Source organism: Pavona decussata, unplaced genomic scaffold (genome assembly GCF_977016875.1).
Source record: "Pavona decussata unplaced genomic scaffold, jaPavDecu1.1 SCAFFOLD_67, whole genome shotgun sequence".
Lineage (NCBI taxonomy): Eukaryota > Metazoa > Cnidaria > Anthozoa > Scleractinia > Agariciidae > Pavona > Pavona decussata.
In genome coordinates this window covers 2427501-2449886 of record NW_028145486.1, presented here as the reverse complement: position 1 = coordinate 2449886, position 22386 = coordinate 2427501, and the positions used below count along the sequence as shown (strand labels likewise).

The 22386-nt window shown below is 39.0% G+C and overlaps 2 protein-coding genes across 7 annotated transcripts in view; both read right to left on the bottom strand.

The window, feature by feature from the left end:
- Positions 1 to 3689: 3689 nt before the first annotated feature.
- On the bottom strand, positions 3690 to 16578 carry LOC146478049 (uncharacterized). 4 transcript variants are annotated; one of them, XM_085112763.1, is made up of 5 exons: positions 16501 to 16578; positions 10370 to 10629; positions 8538 to 8652; positions 6729 to 6878; positions 3691 to 5613 (listed from the first exon to the last, which is right to left on the bottom strand). In XM_085112763.1, exons 1-5 carry the CDS (start codon positions 16538 to 16540, stop codon positions 5042 to 5044), a joined length of 1137 nt encoding a protein of 378 aa, XP_084968889.1. In that variant the 5' UTR covers positions 16541 to 16578; the 3' UTR covers positions 3691 to 5041. The 4 variants fall into 4 exon arrangements, with proteins under 4 accessions (XP_084968890.1, XP_084968889.1, XP_084968888.1 ...); XM_085112762.1 differs by lacking the exon at positions 16501 to 16578 and adding an exon at positions 15737 to 15845; XM_085112761.1 differs by lacking the exon at positions 16501 to 16578 and adding an exon at positions 12242 to 12433.
- A 5232-nt stretch (positions 16579 to 21810) lies between these two features.
- The window catches only part of LOC146478048 (uncharacterized), a 27460-nt gene continuing 26884 nt past the window's right edge, over positions 21811 to 22386 (bottom strand). For all 3 annotated transcript variants that reach the window (XM_085112556.1, XM_085112558.1, XM_085112557.1), the window contains exon 5: positions 21811 to 22386. This exon is cut by the window's right edge and continues 1885 nt beyond it. The gene's annotated coding sequence lies outside the window, so the exon portion shown is untranslated.

Here is a 22386-nt window from a genome sequence, read left to right as displayed (position 1 = left end):
GCCACCCTTTGCTAGCTTTGTATGTTTACATGAGTACAACACATTATTTCAGATCTCACAGCAATTGAGCTAAAAACTGTCACTTAACTATTACTTTACTTAACAACAGTCATTTACATAAGGTCCATTTCCGCCCGCGAATAGCAGGTGCTAGTCGAAGAGGGCGGAGAAAAGGGGTACAGTAGTCAGTGATAAATAAGGTAAATAAATAACATTTACAAAATCAACCACTTGCAACAAGTAAATTTAGCTGCCAAACTAAACTAAAAAGGTTTTCAATATACTTTATAAATTAAACTGTGTGTCCTAACGCGTCTGGGAAGTTCAGTTTTAAATTTGTTGAAGCTATGTGCAGTTAAAACTGCCAGGGCTACCAAAATGTGCAGCTGCTAGGGGGAAAATGACAGGTTATTTTTTAGACTGTCACTTAAGTGGCAGCTAACTTAACGTCCCGCACAAAATAATGTCAGTTTAAATTGCCAGGGCTATCAAAGTGTGCAGTAAAGTGCAGTATTGTTTATCTTTGGATTCTTCATTGTCGTAATTCCTCTTCTGATTTACACAGCTCAGCTCATGAAAAAGATCTGCCTTTTTTTTCTTTGGGATTGCAGTTTTAAACTCCAGAAAAAAAAAAAACGAAAGAAAAGGAAAAAAGAGAACAAGCCGGGCCCGTGTTATCATGTCTTGCAAAACTATAATTTTCAGACGCCAATTTGGCTTTCTCAGAGGGAAAACACACTTTTTCGAAACGATAAACTGAAAGAAAAACCGCTAAGGAATAATCGACAATTTCAACAGCGCAAATCCGATAATTAACGGCGAAGAAATTGTGCTTCAGGGACAAATTGTCGTTTTATCCAGCCAACGAGCTGAACCGGACATCTTAGATCTCATCATTTAGCCCACGGACTTTCTTGGTCCTGATGTTCGAGTACTTGTGGGATTCCAATTCACAAGAAATTACAAGTTTGATTGTGAATTTGTACTTATATACTTTTCTAATTGACCGATCCTTCGTATTCCTAACAATATTTTGCGAAATATTTAAAAACTGTGCTCCGATGGTTCGATAAATTCGCTTCATGAATGATATTGGACTTGCAGTTCCTTTAAATCGCTTGCGCTTTATCGTCTCGGATTAAAAATTATTCGCCTTTGCATCTTAAAAACAAAGACTTATCTAAATAAATTTTTCATTTAAAAAAGCTTCAGTTGTCCATTTTCTTTCTATTTTCATTGATAAAACTTGGCAACAGCGTAAATCTTGCGTAAACAAACAAACATGTCCTCGCGAGCGGAAACTGAATTCTTCCTTCGTAATGCGAGTATCATAAATTATTTTCAAGTTTGTTTTTTGGAAAATTTTCAAATGACAACCAGTGTATTTTATTCGATAATTAGAAACTTTAACTATTTTAGACCAAGGGGTTGTTGCTTTTTTACCCTTTAAGTTGTGTATTTTTACTGAACATGGGGGAATGCTTGGTAAACCTCTGGTCAACCTATAATCAACGGGTTAAACTACCGTTCATGACTTAGCTGTGCCTTTATCGAGACATGAAGCACTTGCGAAGTTTGGAGAGCACTCAAGAAGCTAGAGTTGCTCACAGCTACGCCTCGAGCAACTCTTACGCATCTTTCGCATCTTTCCGTGAACTTCAAACTTCCCGCGTGCTTCATATCTCGATGAACGCGCGCTGACGCATGAACCAAGTGTTAATTAAACTAGATGAGCTTTCCTGTTTATAAAGCAACCAATACCAGCACACCAAGGACTCGAGATACGAGATAGAGTAATGTATAGTAAGTGGAGTCGAGAGCAAATGCAGTTGTTAAAATATCTGACAGACGGCTGTAAGTTATCAGATGCCCATATCAAAATTCGCATCCACGTAACTGAAGAGTAAAAGCCAAAATTAAATCCTGTTAAGTGTTCTACGGGAAAAAACAATGTTTGAACTCGCTTCTCGCCTTCGCTTACAAGTAGAGATGTGCGAAATTTTTAAGCCCAACCGCACTAATCAGGTTGTCAAGGCTTTCACGCACCGTTTCAATTGTTGCCATTGAAAAGAACAAAAACACAAACAATACAGATAAATAACATGGCATATTTATCAGCACCTGACGTAGGGAATAATCATCATTTTGACAGCAGCTTCTGGCGTAAGTTCCAAATTCAAACAGACAGGCCAAGGGTGTTTGCTCAACATGTTATTCGTTTCATCTATGTGTCCAAATATAAAATAACTTTCCTTTCCGGTTTATTTTCCCGAACAATCCTTTTTTGAATTTCCTAATTCAATTTTACGTTGGTTCACACTAAAGACTAAAGTGCACTTGAAGTGCATTTAGGTTTTTGCCAAAACCAAGGGATTCATACTTGGCACTTCAATTGCACCTGCGAATTATCGGCAGCATCCGAGCATAGACGTTGAAAGGAATAAACCGTATTTGCCGCAAGGCAAAAGGTTGGTATGCTGTAGGCGAAAGAGTATTTCTTTGAGGAATCCGCAACGTAATTGTCAACTGTCAGTGGATTTGTTTGCAATTTGCTGATCTAGGTGATCTTTCATTCACAACTTTCTTTCTGAGTTTCATGTCTCACGGCATTCTTGTTTTAAAACGTCTCTGCAGTGTTTCCTTGTTTTCAACAATGTCTCACCATTATGCACCAATCAATTCCAACCTTCAGCATCCCCCCTCCCTTCAGGGCATACCTCAGGTGTTTGACCATTTTCCGTGCCCAGGGAATAGGCAATTGACGCAAAAGGCCATCTGTAGGCCTGAATTGTCTGGCAAAACATACACTCAATCCTCGTGTCTCAACCGACTTCTTAAACGTAAATTCCATTATTGTGGCACTCCTCACTGTGAACATTATTAGGGAGATTTGGCAACGACGTCGGTGACGGCAGCGAAAACCCCACTATTAAAATGAATTCGCCTTTTTTTTTTAAACGTCGTCGCGATTATTCCAAATCGCTTTAAATGTCAAATGTAGATAAAATTTCCTGGAGTCGAATTCCTGGGAACCGCACCCAAGTTTAGAAAAAGAAAGAAATTCATCTTTGTGTGTTAGTGTCCTCCACAAAACGTCCCATCAGGAAATTTCGCGTCCTAGTCGTGCAGTGATGGCAAAGAAATGTACTAAAAAGTGTAATGCACGTGCAAGGTTATTTTTGTGGTTATTAAGCCTATTGCTTTTTTGACGTTCTTGTTTCCATCGCCATCGTCATTGCTAAGGCTACCCTTTGTTCTGTGCTAGAGACAGTACCACCAGAATCACCTGTCGTTACGACCAGTGACTAGAGACTTAGCATACAGTAAGCACCCCAGATATACTTATTTCCGTTTTTATTACGTTACAGATACAAGCTATCAGTCAACCTGACCTAAACATTTTCAACTCCTCGGAACTCCTTCAGCACACAGAACAAAGCAGGAAGGCCAAGTTGATAAGAACACTTGCCAAACAGTACCTCTAGCTGATGCACAAACGACACTGAACGCCTTTGAAGCTTAATGCACACGCTGAAATAAAGACTAGCTTTGGAAAAAACTTCGTCTGTACATGTCATAGGCTTATTAAAGACTACCGTTTGGGGGCTTCCAATTTTAGTGAAGTCGGCGACATTTTGACGAGTCATCAAAATTAGTAGCTAATTAGCAGATCATGCTAGACTATTTAACTATTGAAGATTTAAACAACTATTCACGGAAGTGGAGTTGGCGAGTGGTGGATATTTACCGAGCCGCGAAGCGGTGACGTAAATATCCACCGCTAGCCAACTCCTCTTCAGTGAATAGTTGTTTTTATTAGTATATACTAAGGGCCTCTTCATATAATCCCGGTTGACCGGGCTAGCCCGCTTACCGAGATCTCGCCTCATTCCTATTTCTTTTGTAAAAAATTCGATGTGTTCATATGAGAAGGCGGGCCAGCCCGGTTACCGAGATCTCGGTTTCAGCGACCGAGATCTCGGGAGTCCGGGACGAAAATTTTCTCATATGAACACGGTATCCCGGTTACCGGGATGAAGTCTATAACCAAACATTCGCGTCTTAGAACGGATATATTTGATAATTACGGCTCATTTCTGAGATGTTCTAGTTCAAAATAATTCCTTTTCGTAGTAGAGATAAAGATATAATACTTTTAAGGTTTGTAGAACCGATAAAAATGAAAAATTATTGCCGGGCTTGTTCGGTAAATGTCACGCTCGATTGACTGCGTCACCACTTTTCATCTCGGTAACCGGGATGAAATTTCCCATATGAACGGACTGCAAAATTCATCCCGCTTACCGAGCCATCCCGGTAACCGGGATCATATGAAGAGGCCCTAAAACAGTGCGATAATATACACCACAAAAAGATGATTTTAATTTATTTATTCCTGCCACGATTGCAATATTTTCGGGCGGAGATCCCGCGAGTAAAGGACTGAAACAATGACCCGCCCCAAAAAGTCACATGATACATCAGGTGATCAAACGAACGAGAAAACTACGCGTGAAGGAAAGTGACTGTGATTGTGGTTTTAGGGACTGCTTCGGTATTAATTTGGGTGATTTTTCGCTTGTCAAGGATGCAAACCGGGACGCCATTTTTTTTGAAAATTCACGCGACGGAGCGCGAAACTCGCGAGTTGCTAAGTGGTAAATAGCAAAGGATATTCGGAGTTTGACTAGCCAATCAGAGCGCACCTTCAACGCTATCCACTGTTTTAGTATGTACTAATTGGTTTTAGCAACTGAGATGATTAGCTAATTTGGCCACGGTAAATTTAACTTTACTAGCTGCATACATTAAACATAATCCTACGAACTAACGCGTTACAATACCTAAAGCTGCCTCTTAAACCAAACTGTCCACGAAGTAACTTGATGTTGCGGCGACGTTTCTCTCTTGAAAATGACGAAGATCTGTCGAGCATCAACGAAAACAGACGATAGCTCACGGAAAGAATCACAGTAATGTGCTGACGTCTTTTAACCAACTTCGAGACCCGAACGAAAAGCTCTCCCAGCTTAGATCATTCCTAACGAACAAAGACTTTCCAAAAATCGCAAGACGCAATCGACATATTTTTTCTTGCAGTAAAGTCATCACATTCCCATCTTGAACGTACATTAAGCAACCAGTAATGTTCTCCAGATACAAAGGCAGGCTGATTGTAGAGAGCTGTCTGGCCACCTGCAATGTTGTCACGGCTCCATTTACCAACATAGACAGTGCCATTCTGTTTTCCCCACTGATCACAGAGTTGTGCTAACCTCGAGTTGTCATTCTTCATTCTCACAAAGGAGCCACATGAATCAGGCTTGACATCTGTCTGATCGCTGAAGTACTGGACCACAGCTTCCCCAGAGCTATTGGCGGTCGTTATCACATGGAAGGTGCGACCCACCTTTTGTTTGCTGCAGTAGAATCTCAGCTGAGTGAATGGCAAATGTGTTCGCAGCTGTTTCATAGCGCTCTTAAAGACAACCATCTTGTTGCTGTGGTAACCACTTATTGCACGATATGACGTTACAGTGGAAAGCTTGTTAGACAACTGAGGTGGAGTGGCCGAGCTGTCAATCACCACGTTCAAAACAAGAAGCCATCCTCCTGAAGTGATGATATGGACAGAAAACAAAAATTGGATTATCAAATGGTGACGTTAGAAAAAGGATTTCTTTTACATAAAATACATTTCCAGTGTTTTGGCAAAACGTTTCGCCAGATAGTAGCAAATGTGCATCCATTTTATCTCTTACTGAGTAAATCACTTTTTATCAAATAGGACGTTCATTTTATTCCGTTTATGTTTTACTAGAGAGGTTTAATATTGGTAGGTAAATACCGGGATGATTTACAAATAAGATTCTACCTTGAAGACATCACCACCTTGTGGTGATGGGCTGGTTTGCTTGTCTCTATGAATCCCAGAGCTATACTGGTGACAGTTTTTCAACTTCTGGCCGGGTTACAATTTGTAAATGGTGATCCAACTGACTCAACTGACTCAGTTGACAAGCGAGTTAAAGAGGTACGTTCCCGCTGGAAGAGCTAAAAGATGTGGGCTGTTTTGGGGAGAGAGCCAAAGTTTAGCAAAGAACCGCGTAACATATACATGATTACTGATGGACGCCCTAAGCTCTCCAGGTATTGACGATGAAAACACAGAGTTTAGACAGGAATAAAGGTTTATTAATATTCCGAAAAGAAGAGATGAGAGCTGTGTTGATTTAGTTTGTGATGTTATTGAGAAGGAGCTGAGCATAGATCCTTATATAACAAGACCTCACAATCGATGAACCGTCGATCGAACAATCGATCGATGAACCGTTACAATCGATCGTGCCACCCACATAAACTACATGAACACGACTACGTGATGGGATAACGTCTCCACGATGTAAAAAGTCATGCATGAATGGAATGTACGATAAGTTTACTTTCATCTGTTTCGTCCGAAAGTAATAAATGTACTGGCATGATCATGGCGTTCAGTGAATGGTCACTCAGTAAAAACTGGGAAACCCTGATTATGTATTGTTTCACTACCGAGCGAAAACCAGATGACTGGCTTGAATATTGTGTAACAGTAAGCCGAGTGTAAGCCCGATTTTCAAGGCGAGTAACACCAAAGCGACTGTCCGCTTACAATGCGAGGACAAAAACATTTCTTTAGGCCTCGTATTCAATGTTCTCTTCAGTATATAGAAGTTTCCAGAACCTACCTCCGTCAGTTGTCATATCGCAGTAGACTTTTAAAGGGTTTCCATTCCTCTCCGGGTCGATCCAATACTCCCCGCTTTTGTTGGAGATTCCGTTGTCCCGGATGTGCTTGCAGGAATAAGGAGGACTGTCTGGATGGGAACCGATCATTACTGAAAAAAAAAAACAGTTCATTTTATAATTAATTAATTAACTCTCAAGCTTTTAATCATTGTTTTAAAAAAAAAATCCCGAGAGTGACGAAAAATTGATAATTGAAGTATTGTGGTCGCTTGTCTTACGACGTCACCAGGACGTACGTCACAATTGTGCTCAAAAGAAATTTTCAGATGGGACAAGAATGATTCATTGTAACTCGGACCTTAGCATTTGTATTTCCATCTTCTATCACATAGTCATTAAATCTGTCCTGAATGGAATAGGTTTTGCGTTTTAGAAGGTTAATAAGTCACGTGACCTATTTTATTAAATAGACCGTTAACTAAATATTGAAGTCAACTGCATTCAGGACAGATTCACTGATGTATGGCATAAGTATACAATAAATGAAACGTTCAAAACAGGTCAAGGCAATGGAAACAGCTCGTTGGGACTTACTAAAGGGTGACCCCGACAGCTTAAGAGAGGGTGCCGACCGTTGAATAGAGGTCAGAATTGCAGTAATTAAGGGGAGTTATTTTCGGACTTTGACAACTGACCACTTAAAAGAGGGTGCTCCCGGCGACTGTATACAGTGAATGGACAATAAATGCATGTTTTTCATCCGGAAGTGAGTTCCTTCTAGCCTCAATGTGCATGAGATTCAATGTAAAGACGCTTACCTCCGGAAAGCCAGCAAAAAGAAATAAAGTAAGATTTAAAAAGAAAGTCTGAACCTTGCTATTTCCACAAAATTTTGTTTCGTTGCGCTAAAATTTCACTATCGTTACAGAAATTCCAATCAACAGTCATTTTCAAGTTAGTGTTTAAGATAACTTAGCATGTCCACATATATAGTGACACAATTGTGAATGTGCTCGAATAGGCCCTGCTCAGGTTAGATGCCCGTGCCAGGGCCCTGTGCCCGGGCACTGAAAAGGACGTTGTTCAGACTCCTTGGTCCCCAAGGAGAAATGGCGTTCGTGTTCGTCAATTTAGCGCCCGCCATCTTGTTTACTGTAATGTAGGGAGGCATAAAGAAACAGCGCGGGAATTGACAAAATCCTGTTCAGACCAGTGCCCGTTCACTTTGATTCCATCCTTGATCGTACGGCTGATGTAAACGGGATGGTAATCGGCATTTTTCTCCCTGCTAACATCACCAGCATTTTTAAGAACCGTGTTCGCTGATTTTTGGTCTTAAAATCGGTAGGACGATTCTAACGGCAACTTCTCGTTTCGAGGAAATTATTGTTGGCAACCAAACTCCCCAAATGTTTTGCCTCGACAAATTGTCGGATGGTGCTTTGTGCGATGAATGCTGGAAAGTGCAAACGGACAAAGGACTCCTTTAAGGAGGATTGAAAGGCAAGATATTGGGGATCATTCATATTTTCCGAACACCCTTTAACCCAGCATAGAAACATCTAGATTTAGATGATCATCATGAATCGTTAGAACTCGTAAGGGAGCATAGGGAGACCACCAGTACTCCCCATCTCACACGATTATTTTCTAATGCGTTCGCTCTGTCCCACAATCAATCCACTCCTTGCAGCTCTTCAAACATTGACCAGTTGTTTTTGGGACGTCCCCTCTTCCTCTTTCCCTGAGGTTGGTACCCCTGTAGCTGAGAGAAAAATGTTGTGAATGAAACATTTGGATTGCATTACCGTTTTCACAGTTTTCTCCCGTAAAGCCAATCTTGCAAACACACAGGTATTTCCTGTTGGTAAATCCCATTAAGCATTTTCCATTGTTCACGCAAGGATTACTGGAGCAAAGATTCTGAAAAGAAAGAATGATTTCAGATGGGGGAAGTTAACGCATAGTCTAGTCAGTAGCAGCAATGTCAGCAGCCTAAAATGTCGTCTTAGGTACACTTTGTTAATAAGAACAGAGGTTACTGGTTCCGGTGAAACTTACATTGGAATCCCTATAAGCAATTGGTTAGTACTGAATTGCAAACCCTATATTTTGTCCCAGACATAAATATCTGGAAATTGTTTCAACTGTTTTTGAGAAGAGAACATTTGCACTCGTTGACCAGTATTGTCCGTACGGTACTACCACATCTATCACTGTATAAGTTGAATCAAAATCATTCCATCAACACTACACCAGCTTCACTATATTTTTCTTCGTCGTCTTCATCATCATCATCATCATCATCATCGCCATCAACTCAAGTGCACGCATTGATGGTGCAGAGTGCTTTCTTCAATGCCAAAATACTGGTTTTGCTATGGAGTTCATATCTTATTTTTGCTCAGAGAGATCAGTGCCTAGGTATCTAACAGTATGTAAGAAGGGAAAATTCAACATTGCACAAATTCTATTTCTTGTATATATTGATCATCATCGTCATCGTCGTTCAGCCATCTTTTCACATAGGAAACACTTATTTTTATATTGGTTTATCACTTTGTTGCTGTCGTATAACAGATCCTTATACAGTGATTCTATGTGAAAATAGGGATGTTTTACTTAGTATAAATATTCCTTTCTGTCTGTTTTATGTTACATATTAATTCCAATATTCAGAATGCTATCGGTGGATCATAAGTGAAATCAGACTCTCTGTGCTGAGTGAGCGGATTCAGATTCAGATTTTTTTATTTATGCACTATTTCAAAAGTTTACTTCAAAAGGAAATTACGATACATCACAAAAGTAACATAAAGACAACATTAAATTACATAAATCATCAAAGGTAAACTGTGCGCAGTGATAAAAGGGGCTTAGGCTTTCGAGTTAGTCACCACCACGTGCAACTAACTGGCGTATAACGTGCAACTAACTAAGTAGCACAAAACAAAAGACAAGAAAATTAAGAGTGCATAAAATCATCCTACAATTTTACAATACAAAAACAATAGAAATGATAATAATAGTGAGGGCAGAGGAATCAAATACTCATTGGGTATTTAAACGGTATAATTTTTATTACTTGTAGAAGCAATAATGTGGGGTATTTTTAATTTAGAGGGAATTTTTTCCCAAATTTAAGACCCCGCAAATGCAAAAGTGGCAGCTTTGCAATTTTAGTAATGAAGTGTAGTAGTTGTTGTGTCTACCTTGAATGCAGGATACCGAGGTTCAAGACCTCGTTGGCGAACAATATTTTCATATACTACGCTGTGTCTTGCCTTTACACGTTTACTCACATTGCTCCTTAGACATAGTAGATACTTGCAGTGATCGTATGTGAAAATATGTTTAATTCACTTGAGAATATTCATTATCATTATCTTCGTTGTGGTCGTCGTCGTTATCACCATCATCATCATCAACATCACCTGCATTATTACAATTACCATCAACACCAGAATCATCACATCGACAACACGGTCATCACCATGCTGATTATCCTCAACAAAGTCGTTACCATAACAACGTCATCAACATTGCCATCACCACTGTCATCATCATTGTCTTTTCGTTCATTATCATAACCAGCATTACTAACAACTATTACCATAATCAGTATTTCTATTGTTCATACCTCTATTCCTTTGTATGTCCAGTCGCGGCGTAGTTTTAAGTCTTTTGGATGCTGCACGTGGTCTGAGTTGCTTAATTCGCAAATAAATGATTCGTTACTTGGTGGACCGATATTCACTGAGACACATTCACTCTCCAGGAGGCATTGATCTTCACATTGTGTGTGTATTCCGATAGAACGATTTAAAAATACGTGACCCTCAAGATAACGGCCGTTGTCCGGTGGATAAAACTTAATCCGTCGAATCTCTCCACAGTCACCTGTAAAAAATTAAAAGAAATTTTCAAATAAAATAACATTTTTTAGCGGGCAACCGAGCTAAGGAATGCAGTTGGCGCAGAAAATTTCTTTGCTTGTAATCCTCTAAATGAAGTCGCTCAGATTTTTTTGGTCCTTTGCTTGTTTCGTCGAACGAACCGTCACCAAACGAAGCTTTCTCTAGTTCCTAGTGTTCGTAGTCTAGGCCTGGTAGCGTCATACGATTTGCTAAAGTTGCATATTCGCGTGTTTTTTTGAAAAGTTAAGGTAGCCTTGAAGCCCTGTGGTAGATTTTTTTAACTTTGCATTAACCACCTCAAGGTAAGGGAAGTTTTTAACAGGTCAAATCGTTGCTATGGTAACCAGTATTATGTCAAGAAAATGAAATTTTATACCAAATATACCAAATTTTTTCCATACCAAATTTTATACCATTATTGCTGTATCAAGTGATAAAGAATGGATGTATTAATCTGTCCAAGCATAAGTGCTGGAAAGTCATGGAAACCAGTGCCAGCTGAATACATTATTCATTTAAATTGAGAACATGACCAAGCTTCCTTCTTCTGAGTAGCTCGGCAAAAGAAAATGGGAAAAAAACATAAAAAGAAAGCAAGTTAATAAGACTTTAAAAAACACGTTTAACAACCGCGCGATCTGGCTTGTTTCCCCTTACTTGTCTGTAAATATCGAACGCGAAAAATGTTTTTTAAGAGACACAGATAACAATATGCCTTATTCGCTCTAAATGCTAATCGCCCCTTAGGGGAATCGATTCTTTTCCTTTTAGGTAGTAAAGAATGCATACCAGCGTGAATATGACCAATTCTAAAAGACCTTGCTTCCTAGAGTAGTGTTACATGGTCTGTACTGGGGCAATAAAACAACGAAGCCAATAAACTCTACTCCGTCATGTTCTTTAAGCAATTGATAGAAAAGACAATTTTTTTCGCGTTCTTCTTAACGTCCACTTGTGCTAGAAAAATAATTATTTACTGTTCTGTACTTTCTAAATTGATAAGGGGAGATCGATTTTCACTGGCGATGCTTACAGCGGATCCTCCGTTCCGCTGTCAATTTGCCGGCCTCAAAGGCAAAAACTAGAACACGAATGCCCGATGGCTAGTAAACCGCATGCAATTAGACAGGAGTTCTCTTCAATTTTTATCTTCATCTTCTACCACATCTAACAGACGTTCAAACACTCATCTAAGCAATTACTGTCACTCACCAAGAAATAGTTCAACTTTTGCTGTAAAAAGGACGATAGGTAATAAAACATTTGTCTTGTATGGAAAGTTCAAAACACGACTGTACGCTTTCTAGCACAGCTACATCCTTCCAATTTTTTTCTTAAAACCCTTTTCCTATTCATGGAAATTATTTGACATCGGATTTCCATACAAACACTGTTATTTCACGCCTGTTTGCCTACTCGTCAAAATGGCATCGAAAACCGTGATAAGGCCTATTCTATGTCAAAGTGTTTTACAATAACTAACGAATAAATTTATATTAATCTCGAGGCGCTTTCCATTTGTTGGTTTTTACTCCTTGTTCTCTTTCTCCTTTAAACATAATTGTTTAACTATTCTACAACACTTTGATGTGCACCTTTAATGCAGTGTAGCCAAGCTCCCCAAACGACGCACAGTAGCAGCAAATCTAGAAGGGTGAAAGAACAACTCGCCATTCTTCAGTGATCAAAAGTGAGATCACGTCCCAATAAGGATGTTCTAATCCACAGCCACTCTTTGCTAGCTTTGTAAGTTTACATATTAAGTACATTAATTCAGATCTCACAGCAATTGAGCTAAAAACTGTCACTTAACTATTACCTTACCTACTTTACTATTATTAACAACAGTCATTTACATAAGGTCCATTTCCGCCGCAAATAGCAGGTGCTAGTCGAGGAGGGCGGAGATAACGGGTACAGCAGTCAGTGATAAATTAGGTAAGTAACTAACATTTACAAAATCAACCACTTGCAACAAGTAAATTTAGCTGCGAAACTAAACTAAAAAGCTTTTCAGTATACTTTATAAATTAAGGAGGAAAAACGACAGGTCCTTTTTTAGACTGTCACTTAAGTGGCAGCTAACTTAACTTCCCTAACAAAATAAGACCTGTTAAAATTGCCAGGGCCATCAAAGTATGCAGTAAATGCAGTATTGTTTATCTTTGGATTATTCATTGTCGTAATTCCTCTTCTGATTTGCACAGATATTTCTTTCCAATATCTTTTTATAACATAGCTAGTAAATTCGTGTAATCAAATTCAATTGTGTGCGCGTGCTTCAATGCCTCGAGAAGAAAAATTTCTCCGTGAGTGACTTCAGCATTTTGCATTTAAAAACGGGGAAAACTTCAGCAAAAAGTTTAACTAAAGATGGCAACAAGCGTACCAGCTTATGAAGAACATCTGTCTTCTTTTTCTTTGGGATTGGAACTTTAAACTCCAGAAAAAAAAAAACGAAAGAAAAGGAAAAAAGAGAACAATACGGGCCCGCGTTATCATGTCTCACAAAACTATAATTTTCAGACGCCAATTTGGATTTCTCAGAGGGAAAACACACCTTTTCGAAACAATAAACTGAGAGAAAAACCGCTAAGGAATAATCGACAATTTCAACAGCGCAAATTCGATAATTAACGGCGAAGAAATTGTGCTTCAGGGACAAATTGTCGTTTTATCCAGCCAACGAGCTGAACCGGACATCTTAGATCTCATTATTTAGGCCACGGACTTTCTTGGTAATGTTCGAGTACTTGTGGGATCCCAATTCACAAGAAATTACAGGTTTGATTGTGAATTTGTACTTATATACTTTTGTAATTGACCGATTCTTCGTATTCCTAACAATATTTTGCGAAATATTTAAAAACTGTGCTCCGATGGATCGATAAATTTGCTTCATGAATGGTATTGGACTTGCAGTTCCTTTAAATCGCTTGCGCGTTATCGTCTCGGATTAAAAATTGTACGCCTTTGCATCTTAAAACTAAGACTTATCTGAATAAACTTTTCATTTAGGAAAGCTTCAGTTGTCTATTTTTAATCATTTTCATTGATAAAACGTGGCAACTGCGTAAATCTTGCGTAAACAAACACATGTCCTCGCGAGCGGAAACTGAATTTTCCCTTCGTATTAACCGCGAGGATCATAAATTATTTTCAAGTTTGTATTGTGGAAAATTTTTAAATGGCAACCAGTGTATTTTATTCGATAATTAGAAACTTTATCTATTTTAGACCAAAGGGGCGTTGCTTTTTTTATCTGTAAGTTGTGTATTTTTACTGAAGATGGGGTTGTTTTTTACCACTTTGCTCATTGGGTGAATGCTTGGTAAAACGGTCGTGGGTCGTAAGTGGATGTCGTGGGTCGTGGGTGTGGGTAAAAGTCGTGGGTAAAAAATATTAAACAAATTGAAAGAGTTGCGAACAAACAGAGAAAAACAACAGAAACCCGAAGAAAGAATGCCAAACTTTCAAATTGACTTCCTTCAGCTTTTAGAGGAAGGGTAGCGACAAATGACGAAGGACGAGTAAGCCGAGCAAGACGAACCATAGGGGGCCGATTGTTATTATATAGTAAATGCACTGGATTTACCGTTGTTATATAATAACAATCGGCTACACAGACACATTGTGTGGGCCACCTATGGACGAACCGGGCTCGAGTTAAGAATTGGACGATTTTATTTCCTCTGAAAAGTCTGAAAACACGGTGAAGAAGACAAATTACGAATGGAAAAAATTTAAAAAATTTCCTAAGGAGCAGAGCAATGGAAGCTGCTTGGATTTTTTTTTTTTTTTTTAAAGATGTCCGTAAACGAAATGGTGGCGAGTACGAGCCAGACAGCCTTTCAAGTTTTTAAAGAAGCATTCAGCGTCGCCTGAAAGAGTTAAAGCTGTCTTTCAACATCCTTAAAGACGAAGAGTTTTGTCGTTCCAGAGAAGTATTGGCCGTCAAAAGAAAAAATCTTGTGAAACAAGGGCGTGGAAACAAGCAAAAAGCTTGCCGTGAATTGACAAGCGAAGAAGAAGAAAAGTTGTTTGAGAGCGGTGCTTTTGGTTGCCGGCCATAATCCCGAAGCGCTCCGGCGCTCATTATGGTGATTCTTTTCACTCCACTTTGGATTCAGAGCCAGGGACGAAAGCCGGAAACTTTGCTGGGTCGATTTGGAGCTGCAAATTAATCCTGAAACAGGCAGAGAAATCTTGGTTTGGCGGTCATTCTTCGCGTCGGCAACCATCGGATCAATTTCAAACTGCGTATTTAAGCTTACTGTTCACCCGCAAGATCCAAGAAAATGTAGGGAAGCGACCAAGGCTGGATGACAGCAGCTAGAAAAACTTTCCCCCTGTATTTCCTTCACATTTGTTATTATTCAATTCACATTTTGACATGTGCTGTAGAAAGCACCGCCTTTTAGTTTTCAAGTAAACAAATATTTTGAGTGCTGTAAGTTCCTCACTTAGTTTCCCAGCAGTTTTCGTCGGATAATTCCTTCTTTAAGTGTTTACAAAAAAACTATTTCGAAGACTATTTTCTTGTAAGTTTTCATGTTGTTCATGTGAATTAAACTTGTGAAACTGTAGGTTTTTGTACACTTGATTTTTGCAATGGTTGTATCGTGTGCAAGCAGCCAGTTAGATTAGTATAGCAATTAAGTTGATGTTCGCGGGCGTAAATATGTTTTTGGCCCGACTCAGGCTCAGGCTAAAAGGAGTTCTGAGAAGAGCGAAAAACATATTTACGCCCAAGAACATCAACTCTATTACTATTATAATAATTTCAGAGGGCATTCACAAAAAGGAATCAAAGACAGTACAGTATAAAGCGATCGCGATATTCTCTGTGAACGCTCTCGGAATCGCGTGGGCGTTTATTTTATTGTACAAAAGCTTTCGTTGTCACTGGAACGTAAAACTTTGGCAGAACACCGTAAATGTTGTCAAAAGAATCTTTGCTTCTAAGTTTTCAAAAGGAAGATAACAGAATTTTGTAAACAGCGAAGAAATAGTCTCTTACGACTGTTAAATTAATTGTGCAAATACTGAGCTGGTCTCGCTCAAAGAAGACAAAGTTACATTCACCTCACCTCCGGCCGTGGAGCTACTACAGGCATTATTTCCGCCATCGCCCACGAGTTTCTGTAGTACAGTCCTCTTCATCTAGCTCAGACGACTGAGAATTTGCTTCTTCGTTAGGTTTTCCATCGATTCTGTAGCTCAAAACAATCTCTTTGCAGATGGCGGAGTTGGCAGCGCTTCCAGTCAAACAAACAAGAAAACGGCGCGAACAGTTGAATGGCTTCAAGTTCTGATTGGCTGGCTACGTTTTTTCTTCTTTCTTATTGGCTCAGAGCAGCCGGCTAAAATATATTTTAGCGAATTTTAGCCCGCAAAATGCGCTGCAATGCCGCAATGCTCAATGCCCGATAAAATTATTATAATTCGTGTTGCGGGATTTGACGCATGCCAATCATTCGTGGCAGTTGACCGTTCCGTTTGACTTCAACTAGTTTTCTTTGCCGCGCGCCGGATAAGCCTCAGAGATATAATAAATATCTTACTAACCTCGTTTTCTCGGTCCGTAGTGTAAGGTTTTTCCCCTTTGATTTATGGCCCGCGTGTATAAATCAAAAGGTAAAAAAAATCGGTCCGTAACTTACACTACGGACCTCGAACTCGGTTAGTAAGAGGTAAAAACCCGTAATGTCGTCTCAAAATCGAATTTAGTTTATAATAACTTACTACGAATAAATTTATATTAATCTCGAGGCGCCTTCTATTTGTTGGTTTTTACTCCTCATTTTTTTTCTTAAAACATTAGTTAATTATTTTACAACATTTTGATGCGTACCTTTAATGCAGTGGAGCCTAGCTCCCCAAAGGATGCACATTAGCAGCAAATCTAGAAGGGTGAAAGAACATCTCGCCATTCTTCGGTGATCAAAAGTGAGATCACGTCCCAATGAGGATGTTCTAAGCCACAGCCACCCTTTGCTAGCTTTGTATGTTTACATGAGTACAACACATTATTTCAGATCTCACAGCAATTGAGCTAAAAACTGTCACTTAACTATTACTTTACTTAACAACAGTCATTTACATAAGGTCCATTTCCGCACGCAAATAGCAGGTGCTAGTCGAGGAGGGCGGAGATAAGGGATACAGTAGTCAGTGATAAATAAGGTAAATAAATAACATTTACAAAATCAACCACTTGTAACAAGTAAATTTAGCTGCGAAACTAAACTAAAAAGGGTTTCAGTATACTTTATAAATTAAACTGTGTGTCCTAACGCGTCTGGGAAGTTCAGTTTTAAATTTGTTGAAGCTATGTGCAGTTAAAACTGCCAGGGCTACCAAAATGTGCAGCTGCTAGGGGGAAAAATGACAGGTTATTTTTTAGACTGTCACTTAAGTGGCAGCTAACTTAACTTCCCGCACAAAATAATGCCAGTTTAAATTGCCAGGGCTATCAAAGTGTGCAGTAAATGCAGTATTGTTTATCTTTGGATTCTTCATTGTCGTAATTCCTCTTCTGATTTACACAGCTCAGCTCATAAAAAAGATCTGCCATTTTTTTCTTTGGGATTGCAGTTTTAAACTCCAGAAAAAATAAACGAAAGAAAAGGAAAAAAGAGAACAAGCCGGGCCCGTGTTATCATGTCTTGCAAAACTATAATTTTCAGACGCCAATTTGGCTTTCTCAGAGGGAAAACACACCTTTTCGAAACGATAAACTGAAAGAAAAACCGCTAAGGAATAATCGACAATTTCAACAGCGCAAATCCGATAATTAACGGCAAAGAAATTGTGCTTCAGGAGCAAATTGTCGTTTTATCCAGCCAACGAGCAACCGGACATCTTAGATCTCATTATTTAGGCTACGGACTTTCTTGGTAATGTTCGAGTACTTGTGGGATTCCAATTCACAAGAAATTACAGGTTTCATTGTGAATTTGTACCTATATACTTTTCTAATTGACCGTTTCTTCGTATTCCTAACAATATTTTGCAAAATATTGAAAAACCGTGCTTCGATGGATCAATAAATTCGCTTCATGAATGGACTTGCAGTTCCTTTAAATCGCTTGCGCGTTATCGTCTCGGATTAAAAATTGTACGCCTTTGCATCTTAAAACAAAAACTTATCTCAAAAAATTTTTCATTTAGGGAAGCTTCAGTTGTCCATTTTCTTTCTATTTTCATTGATAAAACGTGGCAACAACGTAAATCTTGCATAAACAAACAAACATGTCCTCGCAAGGGGAAACTGAATTCTTCCTTCGGAAAGCGAGGATCATAAATTATTTTCAAGTTTGTTTTTTGGAAAATTTTTAAATAGCAACCAATGTATTTTATTCGATAATTAGAAACCTTAACAGTTTTAGACCAAGGGGGTGTTGCTTTTTTACCCTGTAAGTTGAGTATTTTTACTGAACATGGGGTTGTTTTTCAGCACTTTGCACATTGGATGAATGCTTGGTAAAACCTCTGGTCAACCTAGAATCAACGGGTTAAACTTCCGTTCATGAATCAGCTGTGCTTTTATCGAAATATGAAGCACTTGCGAAGTTAGGAGAGCACTCAAGAAGCTAGAGTTGCTCTCAACTACGCCTCGGGCAACTCTTACGCATCTTTCGCATCTTTCGTGCACTTCAAACTTCTCGCGTGCTTCATATCTCGATGAACGCGCGCTGACGCATGAACCAAGTGTTAATTAAATTAGATGAGCTTTCCTGTTTATAAAGCAGCCAATACCAGCTCATCAAGGACTCGAGATACGAGATAGAGTAATGTGTAGTAAGTGGAGTCGAGAGCAAATGCAGTTGTTAAAATATCTGACAGACGGCTGTAAGTTATCAGATGCCCATATCAAAATTCGCATCCACGTAACTGAAGAGTAAAAGTCAAAATAAACTGCTGTTAAATGTTCCACGGGAAAAAAACAATGTTTGAACTCGCTCCTCGCCTTCGCTTTCAAGTAGAGCTGTACGAAATTTTTAGGCCCAACCGCACTAATCAGGTTGTCAAGGCTTTCACGCACTGTTTCAATTGTTGCCTTTGAGAAAAACAAAAACACAAACAATACAGATAAATAACATGGCATATTTATCAGCGCCTGACGTGGGGAATAATCATCATTTTGACAGCAGCTTCTGGCGTAAGTTCCAAATTCAAACAGACAGGCCAAGGGTGTTTGCTCAACATGTTATTCGTTTCATCTATGTGTCCAAATAAAAAATAACTTTCCTTTCCGGTTTATTTTCCCGAACAATCCTTTTTTGAATTTCCTAATTCAATTTTACGTTGGTTCACACTAAAGACTAAAGTGCACTTGAAGTGCATTTAGGTTTTTGCCAAAAACAAGGGATTCATACTTGGCACTTCAATTGCACCTGCGAATTATCGGCAGCATCCGAGCATAGACGTTGAAAGGAATAAACCGTATTTGCCGCAAGGCAAAAGGTTGGTATGCTGTAGGCGAAAGAGTATTTCTTTGAGGAATCCGCAACGTAATTGCCAACGTCAACTGTCAGTGGATTTGTTTGCAATTTGCTGATCTAGGTGATCTTTCATTCTGAGTTTCATGTCTCACGGCATTCCTGTTTTAAAACGTCTCTGCAGTGTTTCCTTGTTTTCAACAATGTCTCATCATTATGCACCAATCAATTTCAACCTTCAGCATTCCCCACCCTCCCCTCCCTCCCGGGCATACCCCAGGCGTTTGACCATTTTCCGTGCCCAGGGTCTTGGCAATTGACGCGAAAGGCCTTTCAGAGAATGTGGGCTGGATTTAAACTTAACCTCGGTGTGGTGGGGAATTTAAACCTGAAATGTCAAGTTAATGCCTTTCTTCTTGCCCATGAATGAGTTCAAAGGGAAAATGTAGCTTCTGTGAGCGATTGGCTCACCAAAAATGACCTTCATAAACTTAATTTGCAGTATATGCATGTATAAAAAGTTTGAATGAATGTAAATAAACCAGTTTACAAGAACGAAATAGCAGCAATTGGAAAGGTTTTTATCGACTTTAATTTTACTGTCTTCGTTGTCTTTAGTTTCCTTGCAGCCAGGTTAAAAAATCTGTTACAATTTGCGACTCATCTCACCACACAAATTTTGTGAATTTGACTGCAATTGAAGATTTCTGATGTTTTCCAGATCTTTTAAGTTATTTCAAATTTTTGGATTTGCGTATCTGATTCCAGGGGTGGATACGTTTACTATCCTGAATCGCGATCGTCGTATTCCACTGTTTGCTTCCCTTGCTTTTTGGTTGCAAGAAAACAAATGGTATCTGTGCGCTGCTACAGACTCTGTTCTGACGGACTCAATTATGACGGCCGGGTAGCTAAACGTCGTTTAGAGCCGTTTGCGCGCGCTAATGTTGTCTTGTTTAGCAGAGGGTTTAGTGGTATTGACAGTCATTTTTCTTTAATTTGCCTTGAAAAGTTACCTCCACTTGTCCCGAGTATTAAATCTCCTGCTTTTTTGTAATCCTTTTCCCCGTGATCGACCATTTCAGGTGATGAGTTTTTCACCAATAGGCTTGAATTTAATTTTCGCGTTGTAATTTTAGCCTCGAAAATTTTTAATTTTTCAGACTTGCACACCTGGCTCAAAAAAGAAATATATTTATTTACCGAACTCTAGCTTTTAAAGAAATGAAATGACAGCCAAAAATAATTATACATGTCAAGCGACCTAGTATTGCTATGACGCCTGCCAATTTGCGTTGCCAAGTTTCCGTGCTCGTACCAAGGTATAAACAAACATCTGAACAAATAGTTAATTTTGCTTTTTTTCGTTAATTTCCAGCAAGGTAAAAAAAAAACCTTAATCAACCACAACACTGCCACCCACTTCGACCCACCAATCTTGTGATTTTGTAACAGCTGAAGGATTCTTAACATTTGTTTGTTCATTTTTTTTTTCCAGTTATTCAACATCACTCAGTATTTTCGTTATAAAATTCTTCAATTGACCACAAAAATTGTAAATTGTCGAAATTGCGTATCTGATTCGAAGGGTAAATAGAGATTAATACATGGGCGCGTTCCATAAAGTAGCGTTACATGGTCTGTAAGGCTTCATTTCCACTAGCGATATAACGATTATAATCATAATCATAATCATTATCATAATCATAAAGTTGTTATGGTTTTAGTGGGAATGCTGTTATCCTCCTTAATGCATTGTAGCATTCCTCGAGCTTTACTTCACCCTCACAGGTCGCAGCTTTTTCTTGTGATAAGGTATACTCAATATTTTCAAAGAAATCACTGAATTCAGGAAGTTGTGGTTCATATTTTTAGAGGTGTATATTTCTTCAAAGAAGAGTTCCATTTCTTGAAGAATCTGTTTTGGATCTGTTATCCTCTTATCTTCGTGATTAATTATAGAAATCACATGTTTTCTTCTATAGTTTGTTTTTACTAGGCTATAAAAATATTTGCTATTTTTCTCGCCGTGCTCATACCACTGTGCTCTACTACGGACGATTGTGCCTTCTGTTTTGATAGCCTCTATTCTGGAGAGTTTGGCTTTCAATTTGTCCATTTCTATTTTGTCGCTTTCATTGTAGTTTACTTGCAGCTTATTTTGAATATCTATTAGCTTTGTTTGCAGAGCTTTTTCCTCATCGCTCTTTTTCTTTGCTTTACGTTTCGAATATTTAATCGTGAAAGCCCTGATTCCCATTTTGATCATTTCTCAGAGCAAACCTTTATCACTTACTTCGCAATGTTTATTTATACAAATTCAGTGAGTTTAACGTTTAAGTTTAAGTTAGCGATTCAACATAGTCGGTATCCATAAAAAGCGAATTATTAAACTTCCAGAAGACTGGTCCGCGTGTAGGACTGTCTTCGTTAAGCACAATTTTTAGCAGTACTGCAGAATGGTCGGAATGTATGTTTGGAAGTATATTACTCTCTCGAATAAGTTTGTTGTAGGCGAAAAAGTATTTCTTTGAGGAATCCACAAACACGTAATTACTAACGTCAAAACGAAAGCATTAGCGTTGTACTCTTAACTGTCAGCGGGTTTGTTCGCAATTTGCTGATCTAGTTGATCTTTAATCCATAGCTTTCATTCATGAATTCTCATGTGTCACGTTTCTGCAATGTTTCCTTGTTTTCAACAATGTCTCACCATTATGCACCGATCAATTCCAACCTTCAGCATCCCCCCCTCCGTCCAGGGCATACCTCAGGCGTTTGACCATTTTCCGTGCCCAGGGAATAGGCAATTGACGCGAAATGCCTTTCAGCTTTTCGTGCACCGCTTTAATTTCTACAATCTGTAGGCCTGAATTGTTTAACAAAACATACACTCAATCCTCGTGTCTCAACCGACTTCTTAAACGTAAATTCCATTATTGTGGCACTCCTCACTGTGAACATTATTAGGGAGATTTGGCAACGACGTCGGTGACGGCAGCGAAAACCCCACTATTAAAATGAATTCGCCTTTTTTTTTAAACGTCGTCGCGATTATTCCAAATCGCTTTAAATGTCAAATGTAGATAAAATTTCCTGGAGTCGAATTCCTGGGAACCGCACCCAAGTTTAGAAAGAGAAAGAAATTCATCTTTGTGTGTCAGTGTCCTCCACAAAACGTCCCATCAGGAAATTTCGCGTCCTAGTCGTGCAGTGATGGTAAAGAAATGTACTAAAAAGTGTAATGCACGTGCAAGGTTGTTTTTGTGGTTATTAAGCCTATTGCTTTTTTGACG

What these genes read in the sequence shown, in the direction of transcription:
- LOC146478049 (XM_085112761.1), bottom strand. Translation starts at nt 12,320, where the DNA reads ATGGCGAGTTGTTCTTTCACCCTTCTAGATTTGCTGCTACTGTGCGTC. An exon ending in TTGGCTACACTGCATTAAAG is followed by an intron (nt 10,630 to 12,241) that starts GTGCACATCAAA and finishes AATTTTTTACAG; the next exon opens with GTGACTGTGGAGAGATTCGA. An exon ending in GGGAGAAAACTGTGAAAACG is followed by an intron (nt 6,879 to 8,537) that starts GTAATGCAATCC and finishes TTTTTTTTTCAG; the next exon opens with TAATGATCGGTTCCCATCCA.